The sequence below is a fragment of the Taudactylus pleione genome, unplaced genomic scaffold (assembly GCF_031769625.1).
Source record: "Taudactylus pleione unplaced genomic scaffold, aTauple2 ptg000820l, whole genome shotgun sequence".
NCBI lineage: Eukaryota > Metazoa > Chordata > Amphibia > Anura > Myobatrachidae > Taudactylus > Taudactylus pleione.
Genome location: NW_028285222.1, coordinates 311,432 through 332,330, shown reverse-complemented (window position 1 = coordinate 332,330; position 20,899 = coordinate 311,432). Strand labels below are relative to the sequence as shown.

General features: G+C 43.7%; 1 protein-coding gene across 4 annotated transcripts in view; it reads left to right on the top strand.

Annotated features, from left to right (window-relative positions):
- SHANK2 (SH3 and multiple ankyrin repeat domains 2) overlaps positions 1 to 20,899 on the top strand; it is a 607,737-nt gene that overhangs the window by 568,309 nt on the left and 18,529 nt on the right. For 2 of the 4 annotated variants that reach the window (XM_088458263.1, XM_088458265.1), the window contains 3 exons: positions 1,141 to 1,252; positions 6,640 to 6,660; positions 9,832 to 12,226. In XM_088458263.1, the coding sequence (XP_088314389.1) occupies positions 1,141 to 1,252; positions 6,640 to 6,660; positions 9,832 to 12,226 (2,528 nt within the window). The remainder of the gene's footprint in view (positions 1 to 1,140; positions 1,253 to 6,639; positions 6,661 to 9,831; positions 12,227 to 20,899) is intronic. The other 2 variants (XM_088458266.1, XM_088458264.1) reach the window with 2 other exon arrangements.

Genomic DNA, 20,899 nt, shown 5'->3' with positions numbered 1-20,899 from the left:
CACACCAGGAGGACATTGTGTAGGGCACTGAAGGGAACTACGCTCACGATTAGTATATAAGGAATAGCACAGTCTTGTTATGAACATTATAAGGATATTATAAGTCACCAAAGAGTACCGACACCATGTACAGCACAACTCAATGTGACCTTTATTATCCTTGTGACCGAAACATTTCAAGATAAGTTATCACCTTATAATGCTGAAAATTTTTCCCGTGTCTTGATCTCGCTTTTGCCCTGGCCTATCTGTGCCATATAACTTATTATTTCATGGTCAGAATCAGCGATTATAGAGTTGTATTGGACAGAAATTTATAGGTGCGTTCATATGAAATATCGCACCAGTTAGGTCTCTGCGGTGATACAAGAGCGTTACCTCTTACAGTGACGACATTTACTTTGAAATGGAAATTTCTGTATCCGGTATTTTGCATTTAATCAATCTCCCGTCTGGATTCAGAAATTAATTTACAAAAAAAAAATAAAAAAATTAATTTTGACCTTATTTACCCCAAAGACCGTTTTTTTGGGTTGCGGGTAGAATGGCTCAGTAGAGGATTATTTTAAGTTGATGCTTTTATGAGGACACTAAAGACATATTCAAATGTTATTGGCCACAGACCATCTGCATGCAGCCTGACTGTGCGCCTGTACCCACCCCTATATATATGACTGTATGTGATCATAAAATCTAATATTGTAACGATCCCTAGACATGCTGCACCTCCCGTCATTATGAGGTGTGTGTGTGGGGAAAGGGGGGGGGGGATAGTAAAAAAAAATGAGCTTTGCCCCAGCCATGCCTCCATTGACGACATTGCCCCTACTGGTAAAGCCACAGCCATATTGAGCTGACTTAATACTGTGTGGTGTGTCCTACGGGACATAAATCTAAAGTTGAGCCCTGCTGTCCAGGCCTTTCAGTAAATGGAGTTGGATTATGAATGTACGTGCAGGAAGGTTACGATCCTGTGGATACTCTACTATTGGAAGGAAGGGACACACTTGTGTACAGGAAGACAGCACACAGCATTGCAATGAAAACAATGATTCTCCAATGGTGCACTGAACATGATGTAATAATTCCATGTGTTTGGCAGGCACGCCATTAGCTGTGTTTTATTTTATTCTTTTTTAGTCACTGTATGATAGGCAGGGTATTGCTGTAAAGCCGCCCACTGTTCCAGGGAGCCCTCATGGTCCATTTCTGGGTATACCTCGTGGCACTATGCGAAGGCAAAAATCAATAGGTAAGCCACCTTTTCCTGCCGTCTCTGTGTGCACCCCTGTTACGCTCAAGGCTTTGTCCAATTTGCCCGTCTCTGTTGTGAACTAACCTAAAGACCCTTTGCATGCCATCATTTCTGCCATTTTGTGTACATGTTTAACAATGGTAAATACATGGCTGTCGGGACTGCTGAGTTTTTTGTTTGTTTTACTCATTGTGTTTTTTGGGCTCTGACTGAACAGCAAAGTGGGTGTGCAAACCTGAATCACACATTCTATGGTCAAACCCTGATCACTTCCTATTGGGTCATAAAGGTATGCCCAGGAAACTTTACCCCTAAAGCCATGGCCAAGAAAGTGGATTATAAGTCCTCTACACCCGTCATGTTCTGTACCCAGCGATGCGACGGGCCGACATCTTAAAACATCCGGGGTCCTCAGTCGCATTGTCAGATTGAGCTGCATGTAGGGCCGACCTGATGATGTGACTGACGACCAAACGGGGGTGCGCATGGCCTCACATGGAGGGTACACATTAGGCGATTGTGACAATATATCGGACCGGACAAAATATTGTCTATTGTGTACCCAGCTTTAGGATGTTCCAAATGTCTTATCTGGACACATCCTAAGTTATTAGAACACAAACGCCCAAGTAGTGTTCAAATCCAGTTTTCACTGTTCTCACATTTAATAAAGCCAAGACACGTAGGAACGTCAACCTTGCCCCCTTATCCTCCAATACAGATGTGTTGGCTCTCGGACTTGACTTTCTGACCAAACCAACCTTTGATATAAAACGAGGCCAACACACGAATTCAGTCGAGTCCATGTTAATTCATTTAGTGATTAATTTCGGAGCAGAAGAATAAGTAGTCGGATGAGCTGTTCAGGTTGACGTCTAGGTGCAGTAAATGTACTTTGTGAGATACATGTAGGCAGTATGTGAACTTTAATCGTGTTCTCACAGACCCCTATAGAACAGACATTTAATAAGAGCCTGTCTTAGTGTTAAAAAAATAAATAAATAAAACAATTGCTACTTGTTATTCCTCCTGTATCTGTAAAGATAGCTAGAAAACATGCAGTGCTGGGGCCCCATGGGTAAGTGCTCCTCTTTAGAGAGAACTTGGGAGTCATTGGTTATGAGAAAAGCTGATGCAAGATAATGGGGGTACAATTATTTAAGGACCACAATATGATCAGGTGGCATTGCCCTTGTATCCTTAAAGGATGTGGCGTTTCAAAATGTATGTATTAAAATAATAATTGAACATTGCAAATGAATTCTTAAATACACAGCATTATGGGGGGGGGGGGGGGTTTGGAGGGTTTTGAAAAACATAAATAAAAGCCCTGTATTTACTAACTCATTCAAATAGTCAGTATTACACCACATACATCTGTAAAGAAGGGTGGCCTACTGGAGTATCAAATATAACCTCTAGTTAAGATAAGTAAGTACATTCAAATTTTAATGAAAAATAACAACGAAACTGCAGGACATTTACATACATTCGAGTACGTGAACTGTTTCTATGCCACAATTTTTTTTTATTTATTTCTGGTGTCAGACTTAAATACTTCGTCCCCATGCATCACACAGTTTTTAAAAAATCCTGAGGAAATGGTTTACTGTATTGACATTTTTTCTGGAGTATATTTTCTACCATCAAAGTATTTAAGACCAGGGGGCCTATTCATCATAACATAATTTTTACAAAAGCAGGTGAAAATCCACATTTTCACCTGCAACTGTAAAAATTAAGTTATCGGGCCATTCACCAAGAGGGTAAATCAGGAGATATCACAGATATCTCCTACTTACCTTCCTTTAGCGGAATGGCCCGCTGTCCCCATACACTAGTATCACAGATATCTCCTACTTACCTTCCTCTTGCGGAATGGCCCGCTGTCCCCATACACTAGTATCACAGATATCTCCTACTTACCTTCCTCTCCCGGAATGGCCCTCTGTCCCTCTGTACGCTAGTATAACAGATATCTCCTACTTACCTTCCTCTTGCGGAATGGCCCTCAGTCCCATACACTAGTATCACAGATATCTCCTACTTACCTTCCTCTTGCGGAAAGGCCCTCTGTCCCATACACTAGTATCACAGATATCTCCTACTTACCTTCCTCTTGCGGAATGGCCCTCTGTCCCATACACTAGTATCACAGATATCTCCTACTTACCTTCCTCTTGCGGAAAGGCCCACTGTCCCATACACTAGTATCACAGATATCTCCTACTTACCTTCCTCTTGCGGAAAGGCCCTCTGTCCCATACACTAGTATCACAGATATCTCCTACTTACCTTCCTCTTGCGGAATGGCCCTCTGTCCCATACACTAGTATCACAAATATCTCCTACTTACCTTCCTCTCCCGGAATGACCCTCTGTCCCTCTGTACACTAGTATCACAGATATCTCCTACTTACCTTCCTCTTGTGAAATGGCCCGCTGTCCCCATACACTAGTATCACAAATATCTCCTACTTACCTTCCTCTCCCGGAATGGCCCGCTGTCCCCATACACTAGTATCACAAATATCTCCTACTTATCTTCCTCTCCCGGAATGGCCCTCTGTCCCTCTGTACGCTAGTATCACAGATATCTCCTACTTACCTTCCTCTTGCGGAATGGCCCTCAGTCCCATACACTAGTATCACAGATATCTCCTACTTACCTTCCTCTTGCGGAAAGGCCCTCTGTCCCATACACTAGTATCACAGATATCTCCTACTTACCTTCCTCTTGCGGAATGGCCCTCTGTCCCATACACTAGTATCACAAATATCTCCTACTTACCTTCCTCTCCCGGAATGGCCCTCTGTCCCTCTGTACACTAGTATCACAGATATCTCCTACTTACCTTCCTCTTGTGAAATGGCCCGCTGTCCCCATACACTAGTATCACAAATATCTCCTACTTACCTTCCTCTCCCGGAATGGCCCGCTGTCCCCATACACTAGTATCACAAATATCTCCTACTTACCTTCCTCTCCCGGAATGGCCCTCTGTCCCTCTGTACGCTAGTATCACAGATATCTCCTACTTACCTTCCTCTTGCGGAATGGCCCTCAGTCCCATACACTAGTATCACAGATATCTCCTACTTACCTTCCTCTTGCGGAAAGGCCCTCTGTCCCATACACTAGTATCACAGATATCTCCTACTTACCTTCCTCTTGCGGAATGGCCCTCTGTCCCATACACTAGTATCACAGATATCTCCTACTTACCTTCCTCTTGCGGAATGGCCCTCTGTCCCTCTGTACACTAGTATCACAGATATCTCCTACTTACCTTCCTCTTGTGAAATGGCCCGCTGTCCCCATACACTAGTATCACAAATATCTCCTACTTACCTTCCTCTCCCGGAATGGCCCGCTGTCCCCATACACTAGTATCACAAATATCTCCTACTTACCTTCCTCTCCCGGAATGGCCCTCTGTCCCTCTGTACGCTAGTATCACAGATATCTCCTACTTACCTTCCTCTTGCGGAATGGCCCTCAGTCCCATACACTAGTATCACAGATATCTCCTACTTACCTTCCTCTTGCGGAAAGGCCCTCTGTCCCATACACTAGTATCACAGATATCTCCTACTTACCTTCCTCTTGCGGAATGGCCCTCTGTCCCATACACTAGTATCACAGATATCTCCTACTTACCTTCCTCTTGCGGAATGGCCCTCTGTCCCATACACTAGTATCACAGATATCTCCTACTTACCTTCCTCTTGCGGAAAGGCCCTCTGTCCCATACACTAGTATGGGGACAGAATTCATCAAGCTCCGAAAATACAATATTTTTGGAGCTTGATTGCGGGAGGATTCGTCCTCTTCAGATGGCGAGTGCTACCGCTACCCGCTCCTTCCCTATGGGAAGGAGTCCAGGGTTGCGAAGAGGGTTCCTTTCGGTTCCCTGCGCCCCTGTCCGGCTCCTTCCGTCAGACGTCGGGGCTCCCGTGCGCATGCATGACCTTTAGGTCACTAACGTCACTGTTCCGTGATTTTCGGATCAGCTGTCTCCACGCCGAAGCAATGGAGAATTGCTCCGGCATCCGCCGCGAGTTAGAATGTTAATTACCATCATGAATAGACCCATTGGACACCAAAAAATAAATATTATGGTATAGAAACAGTTCACATACTTGAATGTATTTAAATGTCCCGTGCGTCACACAGAGAATCACCCATTTACTATCTGTTCCACCACCTCCATAATAAATAGCCACACTCATCAGGACTAGAATACAAATCTGAAATGATAAAGCACAGCACCGATGGCAAGTTTATCTGCTGTGACACAACAGTGTATGAATCCGCCAAGCAGCAGTCAGTACAAAATATTTCCCCAATGAGACTTATGGCGCGTATCCACTAGATGAGAAAAATGAGCAATTGAACGATTATGACATAGTAATCGTTCAATCGCTGATTAATTGTTCATTAATCGTGCAGTAAAATGCCAGCAACAACCGGCGATGCGCGCTCCCGCTGGTCGTTGTCGGCATTTCACATCGCCTGAACATGCAGGCAAAGCTGTCTATATCGATAGGTTGTGCATGTTCGGAGATGAGGGAGGGTGTCTGCACTGACCGACATATCGTTCAGTGTGGGCACAATATCCACTGCACAGGATGAAGAACGAATGCATGATTGCGATGTTGTAATCGTACAGTCGTTCCACTCTCGTGTAATGGATACGCACCTTTACAGTACAAGTCAATCACATTAGCCGTAGTTTTTCACTTCCACTGATGCAAGACAGAGAAACACCACCCTCCTAAGCAATATATGATTTATTATTATTTTAAAATGTAGAATATCTAGTACCCTGGATAGATTTAGTTGAATATATGCACATCACTTATTTCAGGACTCAATAATACACATACTTAATTAAACTCTGTGCAAAGGTTTATTGTTTGCTATTTAAATAGTGATACAATGTAACTATTTAACATTTACTTATATAGTGCCAGCAAATTCCACTGCGCTCTGTTCCACTCTTGAAAGTAGTCTATTAACATAACACTAATATGAAATCTCCTGTCCCTATTATAGGTGCATTTCTAGGTACCTATATTTTTATATCTAAGCAGCAAAGTGCACTTATAAAGCATTCACTAGATAATGTGCCTCGCGCCTCAGTCTTTTTACCATGGCTTGTACCCGTCTCCCTTATCACGTCACTTGTGTTCGTGTGTGTTGTTTTGAAACATCTCCGAGTGCCGAGATTTGCTTCCGTTTGTCATACAATATGCAGATAGTAAATTAATTGCCACTCTTTGAAACAGAAATAGTGCTGTGTAATCTATTGTTACGTGACTAGGCAGCAAAGATGGAAAATGATTGTCTGCATAATTAACAAGTGATTTCCTTTTGTCAGACAGCAGAATCACTCTGTCAGGTTAGTAGCTTAGTACACTATAGGCTGTGCAATTATAAACTGATTATACTTACCATCTCATTTGCATGTACTGCTGTGTTACTTGCAGGCTGTAATTAGTGTGTATTGCCGGCAAGTTCCACTAATGCTTTTCATTACCTCATCTTTTTTTATCATATGAATATCTCCCATATAGCACCTCCTGCAGGTACTGTAGTAAAGGGTTTTATGTGTTATCTGTATATGGATTGTAGGGTTAACACACAGACATAAGGAGTTATAGTTTTTGTTTCAAAAATACGTAGCGTCACTCAGACACCAGAGCCCTGCTCACATTAGTAATTTTATAAACAGATTATATTCAGAATGTTTCTGATCTGACCACATCAGTTCTATAGGTATGTATAAATGATTTGTTTCACGTGCATCTGTTTGCACCCAGCGGAGGCAGCCATTTTGTGGGCTGAACCAGTATTTGTGAGATTCTTGCAAACCATTTCTCAGCGTACTTGCTTAGTCTCCGGAACGTCCAGAAGAGTGGGCAAATCTGTTGGAGCTGCCCCCAACCCTGGGCGCGGCCGCCCACTTCCTGAATGCAGAGTGGCCGTTGACGCGATTGGCGTTGAATCTGGTCATCGTGGCCCCGCCCCTGCTTTACAATTCGGTAATCGTGGTTTTGTCTAGTGAAGGCAAGGCCACAATGACACAATTGCGCCCCCACACCGCCCAACCACGTAACCCACAGTGCCGACCTAGAGGGGACACCCTAAAGGTCGGCAAGTATGTTTCTCAGTGATGTCAGAGTAAGTTTCCCAGTATATTGATTATCTGCATTCCCATGCTGCAGCCATTTTGTGCCTTAGTGATGTCGCTGTTTCCTAGTGAGTGGTTCGCCTGGTTTGGAATATCAGTTCAGCCCACAAAATGGCTGAATCCACAACTCAGTGAGGACAGGTGCACCTTTAGCCAGTGAGTGTTATGAAGTTCTGCATACTCTCAGCTAAGGAAAAAGTTATTACAGTTATTTTTCTATAACGAAAAGCTATTTTAGTTTCATGCACACCAGTATTTAACATAAGGTCAAGAAGAACAATTTAAAAGAAGGATAATGTTCACTGGAACTTGTAGTTACACAGCGCAGATGAGACATTGGAAATTTAAACCAACTTTACTAAATAGGCTATTTTATTAGGAAAAATGGCAACAAGTAATTATTTCAGGATCAGCTCAGAATGCACGCAGTGTTTATCATGATATAAAAAGTATAATTGTACTATTTAGTTTAAATATGAGATGATATTATTTACTACTGTATATTATTTTGTCACAATACTTTTTTCAGGGGGCGGTTCTTTTGTTATACCACTTTCAGACAGTAAAAAGACGAAATCCCGGCATTTGCGTGTCGGGTTGTATTGTCAGTCCCTGCCTGTAACCCCTTTCAGGCAGAAGAGCGAATTACCGGGTCAAACATTTCAACCCGGTAATTTGCTGATTAACACAGACATTTCTTCTGTCTGAAAGGGTCAACCTGGGTCACAATTCCCATGTCTCCGACCCTGGTAAATTCCTGGGTCGAAGTCCAGGAATATTCGACCCGAGTTGATCCTTTCATACAGAAAAAGGACAATATGATATTGCTGTGTTATAGTATTAAAGCACAGCAATGGGGACAAATATAGTCCCCTTATAGCGGCAGAACTGCAGTACTCTCCATATAATACATGTATAACTATATATTATGTAACTACACACAGTTTCTGGATTTCTTACACAGCAACAGAGTTTTTAGAGCAAAGGTATTTTAGTTTTGTGTGTTTATTCTTTCCAGGCCTCTGTAATCCTATTTTACGGATACAGAATAACATGTCGTTTTCATACCCCAGTATGTCTGTGTCTGTCTTTTATTTCTTTCCCATGTCTGTCGGTCTGTGTTGTTCTAGCGTCAGCTGCTGTATGTTTGAGAAACGCACAAAATAAATGTTTGTATATTTTTTTCAGCCTTGTGTCGCGGTTGCAAAATAGTTTCAAGACTAGAAATCGGTGCAGATTGTGTGACATGGAGACTCAGGTGTTGCAAATTATACAACTGCTGCTTAGTCAGTATATTCTATTACAGGCCAGGCACATGGCATCTGATAACCTTGCCATAATGTGCAAAGCTTCTAGTACTTGAAACAGAACCTTTGTCAATGCAACATGAACGGCAAATGTTCTCCTATGTTGGAAGAGTTATGTCACTCCACATTCATTCATTTGGGGTTAAATGTGGTGATAACTTTATTCACTTGCAATTTTAAAACCAGTTTTTGTTATAGTGACTGTAGTAATTTTACATTTGACTTTATAGTGGCGTGAAGTTAAGACACGTCCATTAATAGGTAAATGGGGTTTTCATTTTAGATGAATAATATGTTGGTTTGGACGTGATGCCTCCAACTTTAAGCATAATGCTTTGACTTTTTGCCTTTTACAGCCAAGATTTTTTATCATCAGGATAGATAGTTTATCTATATTGCCTGCGGATATGGCACAAAGCTGCAGCTGGATTGAGTTGTATCCGTTGCAGAAAGCTCAACAGGCCTTTGACCTATGCAGCCACAACAACCTGATGATAAAGAATACCTGACTGAGAGCACAGAATGAGACAGAAAGGGAAAGTAATGTACTTATACGGTTGCGGAAGGGCATGTACAAGACCATAAATTCATCAAAATGCAATTTTTTTAGTTTTAGTCTAATGGTGCGTATCCACTAGCAGATAGTGGAATGACAGTACGATTACAACATTGTAATTGTACAGGCGTTCCTCTTCCCCTGCAGTGCCTACACTAACAGACATGTCGTTCAGTGTAGGCACCCTCCCTCATCCCTAAACATGCCCAATCTGTCGTTATCGGCAGATTGACCGACATGTTCAGGCGATGATTGATATCAGAAACGACCAGCGGGAGTGCTCATCGCTGTTCGTTTCCGACATTTTTCATGCCCAATTTCTGCGCGATTAATGATCGATTGAACAATAACGATATCGCTCATTTTAATCAACAAGTGGATACCCGCCTTAACTCCGCATTTGTATATATTGCTGTAAGGGTTAATATATAATATAGTTATTATATAATTGTAACATTGTTACAAATGGGAACGCTCATTATAAAGAAATAATACATGCGTGTTTGTGTCCTACAGGTATAACTGAAGAAGAGAGGCAATTCTTGGCTCCTCCAATGTTAAAGTTTACTAGAAGTTTATCCATGCCGGATGCGTCAGAAGACATTCCGCCCCCTCCGGCGACTTTACCTCCTTCACCTCCTCCCCCATCGCCATCACCATTTAACTCGCCCAAGTCCCCAAGTCCTCGGGGATATGGGACTATCAAGCCAACATTCAATCAAACTGCAGGAACAACAAAGTCCCCATCGCCAGCTGTGCGGTCGGACAACGTGGGGACGATTATGAGAGACAAAGGCATGTATTACAGGCACGAGACGGACAGGTTTTCCTTAGACTCCGAAGATATTTATAGTTCCAAAATGTCATCCCAGAAAAACTTTGTAAACAAGAGAGGCCAAATGCCAGAGAATCCTTACTCTGAAGTCGGAAAGTTGGGAAATAAAGCAGTTTATGTGCCAGCTAAACCCGCTCGGAGGAAGGGGATGCTCGTAAAACAGTCGAATGTGGAGGACAGCCCAGAAAAGACTTGTTCCATTCCCATCCCAACCATCATCATTAAAGAACCGTCAACTAGCAGCAGTGGGAAGAGCAGCCAGGGCAGTAGCATGGAAACAGACCTTCAAACCTCAGAGCAGCAGGGACAGTTACGGCCAGATGACAGCCTTAATGTGAGCAGTCCATTTGCGGCGGCTATTGCTGGAGCAGTGAGGGACAGGGAGAAGAGGTTGGAGGCTAGACGGAACTCTCCCGCCTTCCTGTCTACAGACCTAGGAGACGAAAGTGTGGGTCCCGCACCGAGCCCTAGGTTGCGGCACTCCAAATCCATCGATGAGGGAATGTTCTGTAATGAGGAGAGCTTTAAGCACTTTGCAGGTCCAACCTCGCTGATTTTAAGCAGAGGAACCACAAATGCATTCAGTAACAACGGAGATATGAACAACATCAGGCTAGGAAAGGGAAGAGGCCACGAAAACAACACAGCGAAAGGGATTAGTGTTTCTGGAAATTACATGCATCCGGTTACAGGGAAACTACTAGATCCTAATTCTCCTTTGGCGCTGGCATTAGCAGCTAGAGACAGAGCTATGAAAGAACAAAGTCAGCCCAACCCTAGTCCCACGGAAACAGATAAGTCTGATCTGAACAAGCCGCTCTTCATAAATACGAAGCTGAGGACCAGTTCTGAAAGTTCATTTCCCACGGCGGCAGTCGGTACAAGCCGGCAGAACCAGCGCGGAGTCCTAAAAAGACAGGAGACAGAGAACAAGCACGAATCAGACGCGGCAAAGGAGGAGAAACGCCACGAGGAGAAAAAGAACATGTTGATCAACATCATGGACACTTCCCAACAGAAGACAGCCGGGTTGCTCATGGTTCATACAGTAGACACCACCAAAGCCGAAGATGTTCTTAATGACCATGAAGATGTAGAACCAGAGGTCTTTCCAGAGAACTCTAGTGCTCCAGCCTCAGAGTCTAATGAAAATGTAGAAAGTGCATTACCCACAACAAGTGACCCTGGCCTCCCTATCCCCCATAGCAAAGCCATCATAGCTGTCTGCTCTGTGGATGAGCCGGTTATCCTACCATTCCGCATCCCTCCTCCACCTTTTGCCTCAATAGATGTGGACGAGGACTTTATCTTCACCGAGCCACTGCCGCCTCCTCTCGAATTTGCCAACAGTTTTGATATTCCGGAGGACGCCTCTGCAATGCCACCCGCCAGCTTGGCAGACCTGTTGATGCAGAGGAAGAACGGCACTCTCCACCCAGCTTCATTTAATCCCAACGTTGCCTCTAACTCTTTAGAAAGTAAAAAGCCGCCTGAATCTCTGTCCAACTGCCTGCCTGCCTCATTCATGCAGCACCCCGAAAGCTTTGATAATGTCACAGACTCTGGGATTGAGGAGGTGGACAGCCGCAGCGGCAGTGACCACCACTTAGAAACGACAAGCACTATTTCCACTGTCTCCAGCATATCTACCTTATCATCAGAGGGTGGTGAAAACTTGGATACGTGTACAGTCTATGCAGATGGGCAAGCCTTTCTAGTGGACAAACCCCCAGTACCTCCAAAGCCAAAAGTGAAGCCCGTAATCAACAAGAGCAATGCACTTTACAAGGACGCTGTCCTGGAAGAAAACATGGACACTTTTGTTATCCCTCCCCCCGCTCCACCTCCACCCCCGATAGGGATACAGCCCAGCTTTTCCAAAGTTGGGCTACAAAGGACCTCTAAGTTATGGGGTGATGTCCCAGAGGTGAAAAGCCTGATCATGCCAAGTCCCAAAGCCAATGTTATTAGTGAATTAAATTCTATTTTGCAACAGATGAACAGAGAAAAGGCCATAAAGCCAGGGGAAGGACTAGATTCACCTACTGGGATAAAGACAGCAAGTTTCAGCACAAGGTAATGTGAACTTGTTCTTAGCTGTCATTCCTGATACAGATTCTATCGGTCTTCATTTGTTCTTTATATATCGTGACAGAGAGTCAGAGTACATACTCGTACCGATATTTGTAGCCAATCTTTCTAGTTTTAGCAGTTATAAATAGAACATGGCATTGCAAAGTACTGTACATGGTTATAGAGAAGTATTAAGGCCAGCTGAGGTGCTCTAGATTTTTTGGATTCCCAGTACAATATACTCAACCCTTGACCTTGTAATATAGGTACTACTACTTTTTTGTTTTGTTTTTTAGCAAGATGAAAACAATGGTTTAATCTTCATGCAGCAAAAGTATGATATAACTCATGTGCAGAAAGTGGTCTGGTCTTAAAGTATGTTGATGTACGTCAGTAGTAATGAAATATACACAGTTTATTCACAGGCCATTTACTAGTATATGATGCGTGCCCTTATGTTGCTATTGTTATTGTTATTGTTGTTTGTAAAGTGCCACAATGCTCCAGTAGGGAAAACAGAACGTAGATGAAACCAAGATATAGAAGGAGAAGAGCGTAGTAAATGCCCTGCTTGTGAGAGAACTTGCAATCTAGTTGGAAAAGAGATTGGGGCATTACTGAGGGTGCGTTAGTGTGGGTAGTATAGGTGTAAGTGGAGCAGGTGCGATGGTGTGTAATTGTGGGTAGTATAGGTAGGACTAGGGTAGGTGTGAGGGTCTGTTAGTGTGGGTAGTATTGGTGTGAGTAGAGCAGGTGTGAGGGTGCATTAGTGTGGGTAGTATAGGTGTGAGGGTGTATTAGTGTGGGTAGTATAGGTGTGAGTAGAGCAGGTGTGAGGGTGTATTAGTGTGGGTAGTATAGGTGTGAGGGTGCATTAGTGTGGGTAGTATAGGCGTGAGTAGAGCAGGTGTGAGGGTGCATGTGTGTGGATAGTATAGGTGTGAGTAAAGCAGGTGTGAGGGTGTATTAGTGTGCGTAGTATAGGTGTGAGTAGAGCAGGCGTTAGGGTGTATTAGTGTGGGTGTGAGGGTGTATTAGTGTGGGTAGTATAGGTGTGAGTAGAGCAGGTGTGAGGGTGCATTAGTGTGGGTAGTATAGGTGTGAGTAGAGCAGGTGTGAGGGTGCGTTAGTGTGGGTAGTATAGGTGTGAGGGTGTATTAGTGTGGGTGTGAGGGTGTATTAGTGTGGGTAGTATAGGTGTGAGTAGAGCAGGTGTGAGGGTGCATTAGTGTGGGTAGTATAGGTGTGAGTAGAGCAGGTGTGTTAGTGTGTGTAGTATAGGTGTGAGGGTGTATTAGTGTGGGTAGTATAGGTAGGAGTAGGGTAAGTGTGAGGGTGCATTAGTGTGGGTAGTATTGGTGGGAGTAGAGCAGGTGTCAGGGTGTATTAGTGTGGGTAGTATAGGTGGAAGTATGCTAGGTGTGAGGGGGCATTAGTGTGGGTAGTATAGGTGTGAGTAGAGCAGGTGTGAGGGTGTATTTGTGTGGGTAGTATAGGTGTGAGTAGAGCAGGTGTGAGGGTGTATTTGTGTGGGTAGTATAGGTGTGAGTAGAGCAGGTGTGAGGGTGCATTAGTGTGGGTAGTATAGCTGTGAGGGTGTATTAGTATGGGTAGTATAGGTGTGAGGGTGTATTAGTGTGGGTAGTATGGGTGTGAGGGTGTATTAGTGTGGGTAGTATAGGTGTGAGGGTATATTAGTGTGGGTAGTATAAGTGGAAGTATGCTAGGTGTGAGGGTGTATTAGTGTGGGTAGTATGGGTGTGTTAGTGTGGGTAGTATAGGTGTGAGTAGAGCAGGTGTGAGGGTGTATTAGTATGGGTAGTATAGGTGTGAGGGTGTATTAGTGTGGGTAGTATGGGTGTGAGGGTGTATTAGTGTGGGTAGTATAGGTGTGAGGGTATATTAGTGTGGGTAGTATAAGTGGAAGTATGCTAGGTGTGAGGGTGTATTAGTGTGGGTAGTATGGGTGTGAGGGTGTATTAGTGTGGGTAGTATAGGTGTGAGTAGAGCAGGTGTGAGGGTGTATTAGTGTGGGTAGTATAGGTGGAAGTATGCTAGGTGTGAGGGTGTATTAGTATGGGTAGTATACAGTCAGGTGCATAAATATTGGGACATTGACAGAATTTTCATATTTTGGCCTCTATTCACCACAACAATGGCTTTGAAGTGAAACAAACAAGATGTGCTTTAACTCCAGACTTTCAGATTTAATTTGAGGGTAATTACATCCAAATCAGGTGAATGGTGTAGGAATTACAACGGTTTCTATATGTGCCTCCCACTTTTTAAGGGGCCAAAAGTAATGGGACAAATTAAACAATCCTAAATCTAACTTTCACTTTTTAATACTTTGTTGCAAATCCTTTGCAGGCAATTACAGCCTGAAGTCTGGAACGCATAGACATCACCAGACGCTGGGTTTCATCCCTGGTGATGCTCTGCCAGGCCTCTACTGCAAATGTCTTCAGTTCCTGCTTGTTCTTGAGGCATTTTCCCTTCAGTTTTGTCTTCATCAAGTGAAATGCATGCTCAATCGGATTCAGGTCAGGGGATTGACTTGGCCATTGCATAACATTCCACTTTTTAGCCTTAAAAAACTCTTTGGTTGCTTTTGCAGTATGCTTCGGGTCATTGTCCATCTGCACTGTAAAGCGCCGTTCAATGAGTTCTGAAGCATTTGACTGAATATGAGCATATAATATTGCCCGAAACACTTCAGAATTCATTCTGCTGCTTTTGTCAGCACTCACATCATCAATAAATACAAGGGAACCAGTTCCATTGGCAGCCATACATGCCCACGCCATGACACTACCACCACCATGCTTCACTGATGAGGTGGTATGTTTTGGATCATGAGCAGTTCCTTTCCTTCTCCATACTCTTCTCTTCCCATCACTCTGGTACAAGTTGATCTTTGTCTCATCTGTCCGTAGGATGTTGTTCCAGAACTGTAATGGCTTTTTTAGATGTTGTTTGGCAAACTCCAATCTGGTCTTCCTGTTTTTGAGGCTCACCAATGGTTTAACATCTTGTGGTGAACCCTCTATATTCACTCTTGTGAAGTCTTCTCTTGATTGTTGACTTTGACACATATACACCCATCTCCTGAAAAGTGTTCTTGATTTGGCCAACTGTTGTGAAGGGGTTTTTCTTCACCAGAGAAATAATCCTTCTGTCATCCACCACAGTTGTTTTCCGTGGTCTTCCGGGTCTTTTGGTGTTGCTGAGCTCTCCGATGCGTTCTTTCTTTTTAAGTATGTTCCAAACAGTTGATTTGGCCACACCTAATGTTTTTGCTATCTTTCTGATGGGTTTGTTTTGATTTTTCAGCCTAATGATGGCTTGCTTCACTGATAGTGACTGCTCTTTGGATCTCATATTGAGAGTCAACAGCAACTGATTCCAAATGCAAATGTCACACCTAGAATCAACTCCAGACCTTTTACCTGCTTAATTGATAATGAAATAACGAGGGAATAGCCCACACCTGTCCATGAAATAGCTTTTGATTTGATGGTCCCATTACTTTTGGCCCTTTAAAAAGTGGGAGGCACATATAGAAACCGTTGTAATTCCTACACTGTTCACCTGATTTGGAAGTAATTACCCTCAAATTAAATCTGAAAGTCTGCAGTTAAAGCACATCTTGTTTGTTAATTTCAAAGCCATTGTGGTGGTGAATAGAGGCCAAAATATGAAAATTCTGTCAATGTCCCAATATTTATACACCTGACTGTAGGTGTGAGGGTGTATTAGTGTGGGTAGTATCGTGCATATTTTGCAGTGCTCCCGTGGTTGCAGGCAATGTCGTCAGGTTTGATGCACTGCACATCAAACCTGATAATATCACTTGTGGCTCCATGCATGTTAATGAAGAACCGAATGAGAAATCACTTAATGTGTACCCGTGGTACCTAATGTTGGCCCAACATCATCCGAGTACACATCGACCTAGTGTGTACCCACCATAAGGTAGCTGTGAGGGGGCATTAATGGTAGTATAGGTGGGAATAGTGTAGGTGTGAGGGGGCATTAGTGTGGGTAGTATAGGTGTGAGTAGAGCAGGTGTGAGGGTGCATTAGTGTGGGTAGTATAGGTGTGAGTAGAGCAGGTGTGAGGGTGTATTAGTGCGGGTAGTATAGGTGTGAGGGTGCATTAGTGTGGGTAGTATAGGTGGGAGTAAGGTAGGTGTGATGGGGCATTAGTGTGGGTAGTATAGGTGGGAGTAAGGTAGGTGTGATGGGGCATTAGTGTGGGTAGTATTGGTGTGAGGGTGCATTGATGTGGGTAGTATAGGTGTGAGTAGAGCAGGTGTGAGGGTGTATTAGTGTGGGTAGTATAGGTGTGAGGGTGTATTAGTGTGGGTAGTAGGTGTGAGGGTGCATTAGTGTGGGTAGTATAGGTGGGAGTAAGGTAGGTGTGATGGGGCATTAGTGTGGGTAGTATTGGTGTGAGGGTGCATTGATGTGGGTAGTATAGGTGTGAGTAGAGCAGGTGTGAGGGTGTATTAGTGTGGGTAGTATAGGTGTGAGGGTGCATTAGTGTGGGGTAGTATAGGCGTGAGTTGAGCAGGTGTGAGGGAGTATTAGTGTGGGTAGTATAGGTGTGAGGGTGTATTAGTGCGGGTGTATTAGTGTGGGTAGTATAGGTGTGAGGGTGTATTAGTGCGGGTGCATTAGTGTGGGGTAGTATAGGGGTGAGTAGAGCAGGTGTGAGGGTGCATTAGTGTGGGTAGTATAGGTGTGAGGGTGTATTAGTGCGGGTGTATTAGTGTGGGTAGTATAGGTGTGAGGGTCTATTTGTGTGGGTAGTATAGGTGTGAGTAGAGCAGGTGTGAGGGTGTATTAGTGCGGGTAGTATAGGTGTGAGGGTGTATTTGTGTGGGTAGTATAGGTGTGAGGGTGTATTAGTATGAGTAGAGCAGGTGTGAGGGTGTATTTGTGTGGGTAGTATAGGTGTGAGTAGAGCAGGTGTGAGGGTGTATTAGTATGGGTAGTATAGGTGTGAGGGTGTATTTGTGTGGGTAGTATAGGTGTGAGTAGAGCAGGTGTGAGGGTGTATTTGTGTGGGTAGTATAGGTGTGAGGGTGTATTTGTGTGGGTAGAATAGGTGTGAATAGAGCAGGTGTGAGGGTGTATTAGTGCCGGTAGTATAGGTGTGAGGGTGCATTAGTGTGGGTAGTATAGGTGTGAGTAGAGCAAGTGTGAGGGTGCATTAGTGTGGGTAGTATAGGTGTGAGGGTGTATTTGTGTGGGTAGAATAGGTGTGAATAGAGCTGGTGTGAGGGTGTATTAGTGCGGGTAGTATAGGTGTGAGGGTGCATTAGTGTGGGTAGTATAGGTGTGAGTAGAGCAAGTGTGAGGGTGCATTAGTGTGGGTAGTATAGGTGTGAGTAGAGCAAGTGTGATGGTGCATTAGTGTGGGTAGTATAGGTGTGAGGGTGTATTTGTGTGGGTAGAATAGGTGTGAATAGAGCTGGTGTGAGGGTGTATTAGTGCGGGTAGTATAGGTGTGAATAGAGCTGGTGTGAGGGTGTATTAGTGCGGGTAGTATAGGTGTGAGTAGAGCAGGTGTGAGGGTACATTAGTGTGGGTAGTATAGGTGTGAGTAGAGCAGGTGTGAGGATGTATTAGTGTGGGTAGTATAGGTGTGAGGGTACATTAGTGTGGGTAGTATAGGTGTGAGTAGAGCAGGTGTGAGGATGTATTAGTGTGGGTAGTATAGGTGTGAGGGTGCATTAGTGTGGGTAGTATAGGTGTGAGGGTGTTTGCATTGCATGTGGCCAGAATAGTGGGCAGACACATATGCACCCATACAGATGTGGGCAATTATGCCACTTGTGCTTGCTGCACATGGATTGTGGGAAGGGGGTATTCTAAAAAACAGTAAGGGTGTGTGCATACAATTGTTAAAAAGCTTTAATAAAACCTGGGACTATCCCTGTAAATCAGGGAGAGCCAACAGCTATGTTGTACCTGTATTCTGCCTAATCAGCATGAGAAGTAATCCGTGTCACCAGCCTCTGGTTGTTCTGAACCCCCCTAAACAAGCAATGTGTTATTTATTCTGGAACCTTATGTTAGATGTAGCGCTGATACTGAGTCAGTCCCACTGTCCTATCAGCTTTTCTCTAGTCTTGATAACAGTGGTTCCTCATCAGTGGATCAGTGGGTATATTCAGCCATTTGAGGTGAGGGCACTGAATAGACACAGCAGCACTCAGGGTCTAGTCACTTCCCATCTAATACCCCTTTTACACCAGAGCAAAAACCTGGGTTTTTGCTGGATCTACCCGGGTCGCAGTTCAGTGTAAAAGGGTCCCTGAAAAATATCCCGGGTCAAGTGACCCGATAATCCAACCCAGGTAGCTACCAGGGTCGGACCCAGTATGGACCTGGGTAATGGTGCAGGGTATACGGTGCAACCCGGGTTATCCGACCTGGGTCATGCCTAAAATTAGCTGATTGGTGGTTGTGGAGAAGTCACCTCCCACTTTTATGACCTCACAAGTTTAGCAGGGCAGACCCGGGTTCAGTGTGAACGGGGCTGACCTGAGAATAACCCAGATCGATAGTGCTGTGTAGACGGTGTCTGACCTGGGTTGGAACCATGTCTGAAAACCCAGGTCAGACCCAGGTTTTTGGTGGAAAAGAGGTTTAACTCTGAGACTCCCAGATAATGCCTAAGCCAGCAAGTGAGAGCCAACTAGTTGTCAAGCTTATGCTGCTTGTATCTGAGTTACGTGCAGTTACAGCCAGTGTTATGCCAAAGTGATGGGAGGGCATTACCAATATGTAGCTCTCAAGTTATTGATAATTGCACTTCCCATGATCTTTTAGTTAGTTAATATTTAAAGTAATGTCTCCTACATACAGTATACCTAATTTACAAAGCACACCACAAAATAACTTTGTTCTGCTTTTATGATGTGCCCAGCAAACGTCAAAATGTACTCTTAACATTCACTTACTTACGTAGACTGAACTCAGTAGGCTGGTCCTCCCTCTAGGCTCGTCAGTAGGCTGGTCCACCCTCTAGGCTCATCAGTAGGCTGGTCCATTCTCTAGGCTTGTCAGTAGGCTGGTCCACCCTCTTTGCTTACCAGTAGGCTAGTCTACTCTTCAACCTCATCAGTAGACAGGTCTACCCTCCATGTTCATCAGCAGGCTGATCTACTCTTTGCCCTCATCAATAGGCTACTCCACCCTCATCAGTGGTCCACTCTCCATGGTCATCAGGTGGCTAGTTTACTCATCATGCTCATCAGTATGCTACTTCACCCTCCACGCTTATTAATAGACTACTTCACACACTAGTATCATAAAATCATAAGATATCAAAGTCCGACCTCCTACCAGTTTAGAATTGCATAAAACTTTTTTGCAAACCCCATGCGCCTTGGCAGAAATCTAGGTGCCAAAAAAATTTTTTTCTGCAACATCTCAGTTTGATGGGCTCTTATCAAATCAACTCCACTAGAAGCAGCCAAATTGTGGGCTGGACCAATATTAATGAGAATGCAAGCATTCCATCCCCTAGCAACTCTGCATGCTAGTTGGATCAAAATGCAATACTGTATATAGCACGTATCCTTGTGTATCAATGCATATTTCCCTATAGATTGTAAGCTTACGAGCAGGGCCTTCCTACCTATATATCTGTTATTACCCAGTTTTGTTCTATTTATGTTTCCAATTGTAAAGCGCAACGGAATATGCTGCGCTATATAAGAAAACTGTTAATAAATAAAAATAAAATAAAATCAGTGCGAGAAAGCCATCAGTCTACACTAAGGACCACCTTCTGCACATAACCTGTCTGAGTGGCCAGAATAGCTTATAAGGCTATATATTTTAGCATACTATTCTGCAATCCATAACACAAAAAGTAAAAAGTATGTGAAGCGATGGCCGTAGAAGACAGATTTCAAACTTAGCACAGTAATTATAATAACTCCAATAAAGTGATTTTTTTATTGCAGTGTTTTATAAGTTCAAAAAGTTTTGAAATATAAAATGCACAAATCGCCTTAAAAAATCTAGGCAGTCAGTCTGTAAGGCAGTCTGTATTCTCCGGGGGAAAACTTCTCTGTTCCCACAACATTCATGCTTCAAATAATTTATATTAAACTTTGTGCAACCTTTTTTTTTTTTCTGCCAGAGGGTCTAACTATACCTTCATATTTGCTGTTCCTATGGCGGTGGTATTATGGTTAATTTATTAGCTTCACAACACTATACATGTACATAAATTAAGGAGGAAAGAGAGACAGGTGGATATTTATTTTATATTGATTCTAATGTCACCTTGAAATTCAACTTACCAAGTGGGTTAAGAGTCAGTTATGTGGATATGCTTGAAATATCACCTTTGGAGTGATGCTGGCTTTATTTGTTTAGAAATCCATCTGAAGATGCTACCAAACATGACCACTAGTAGGAGCTCTCTTACTGTCCCAGGATACATGGGAGTGTCTGTGCAGGGCCTTCACCCGAAATGGCTGTAAATATACACCAATAATTGTAGTTACAGCTGCTGTGGGCCCTCTCCCTGCACCCAGGTATGCTGCCAGCAACGCTATCACCTCCTGATCCTTGTGGGCAGCTTCTTTCTATTGCAGGCACATCTGCTCTCCTGGCTGGCCGGCCCAGTCTCTCCTCACTAATGCTGGGA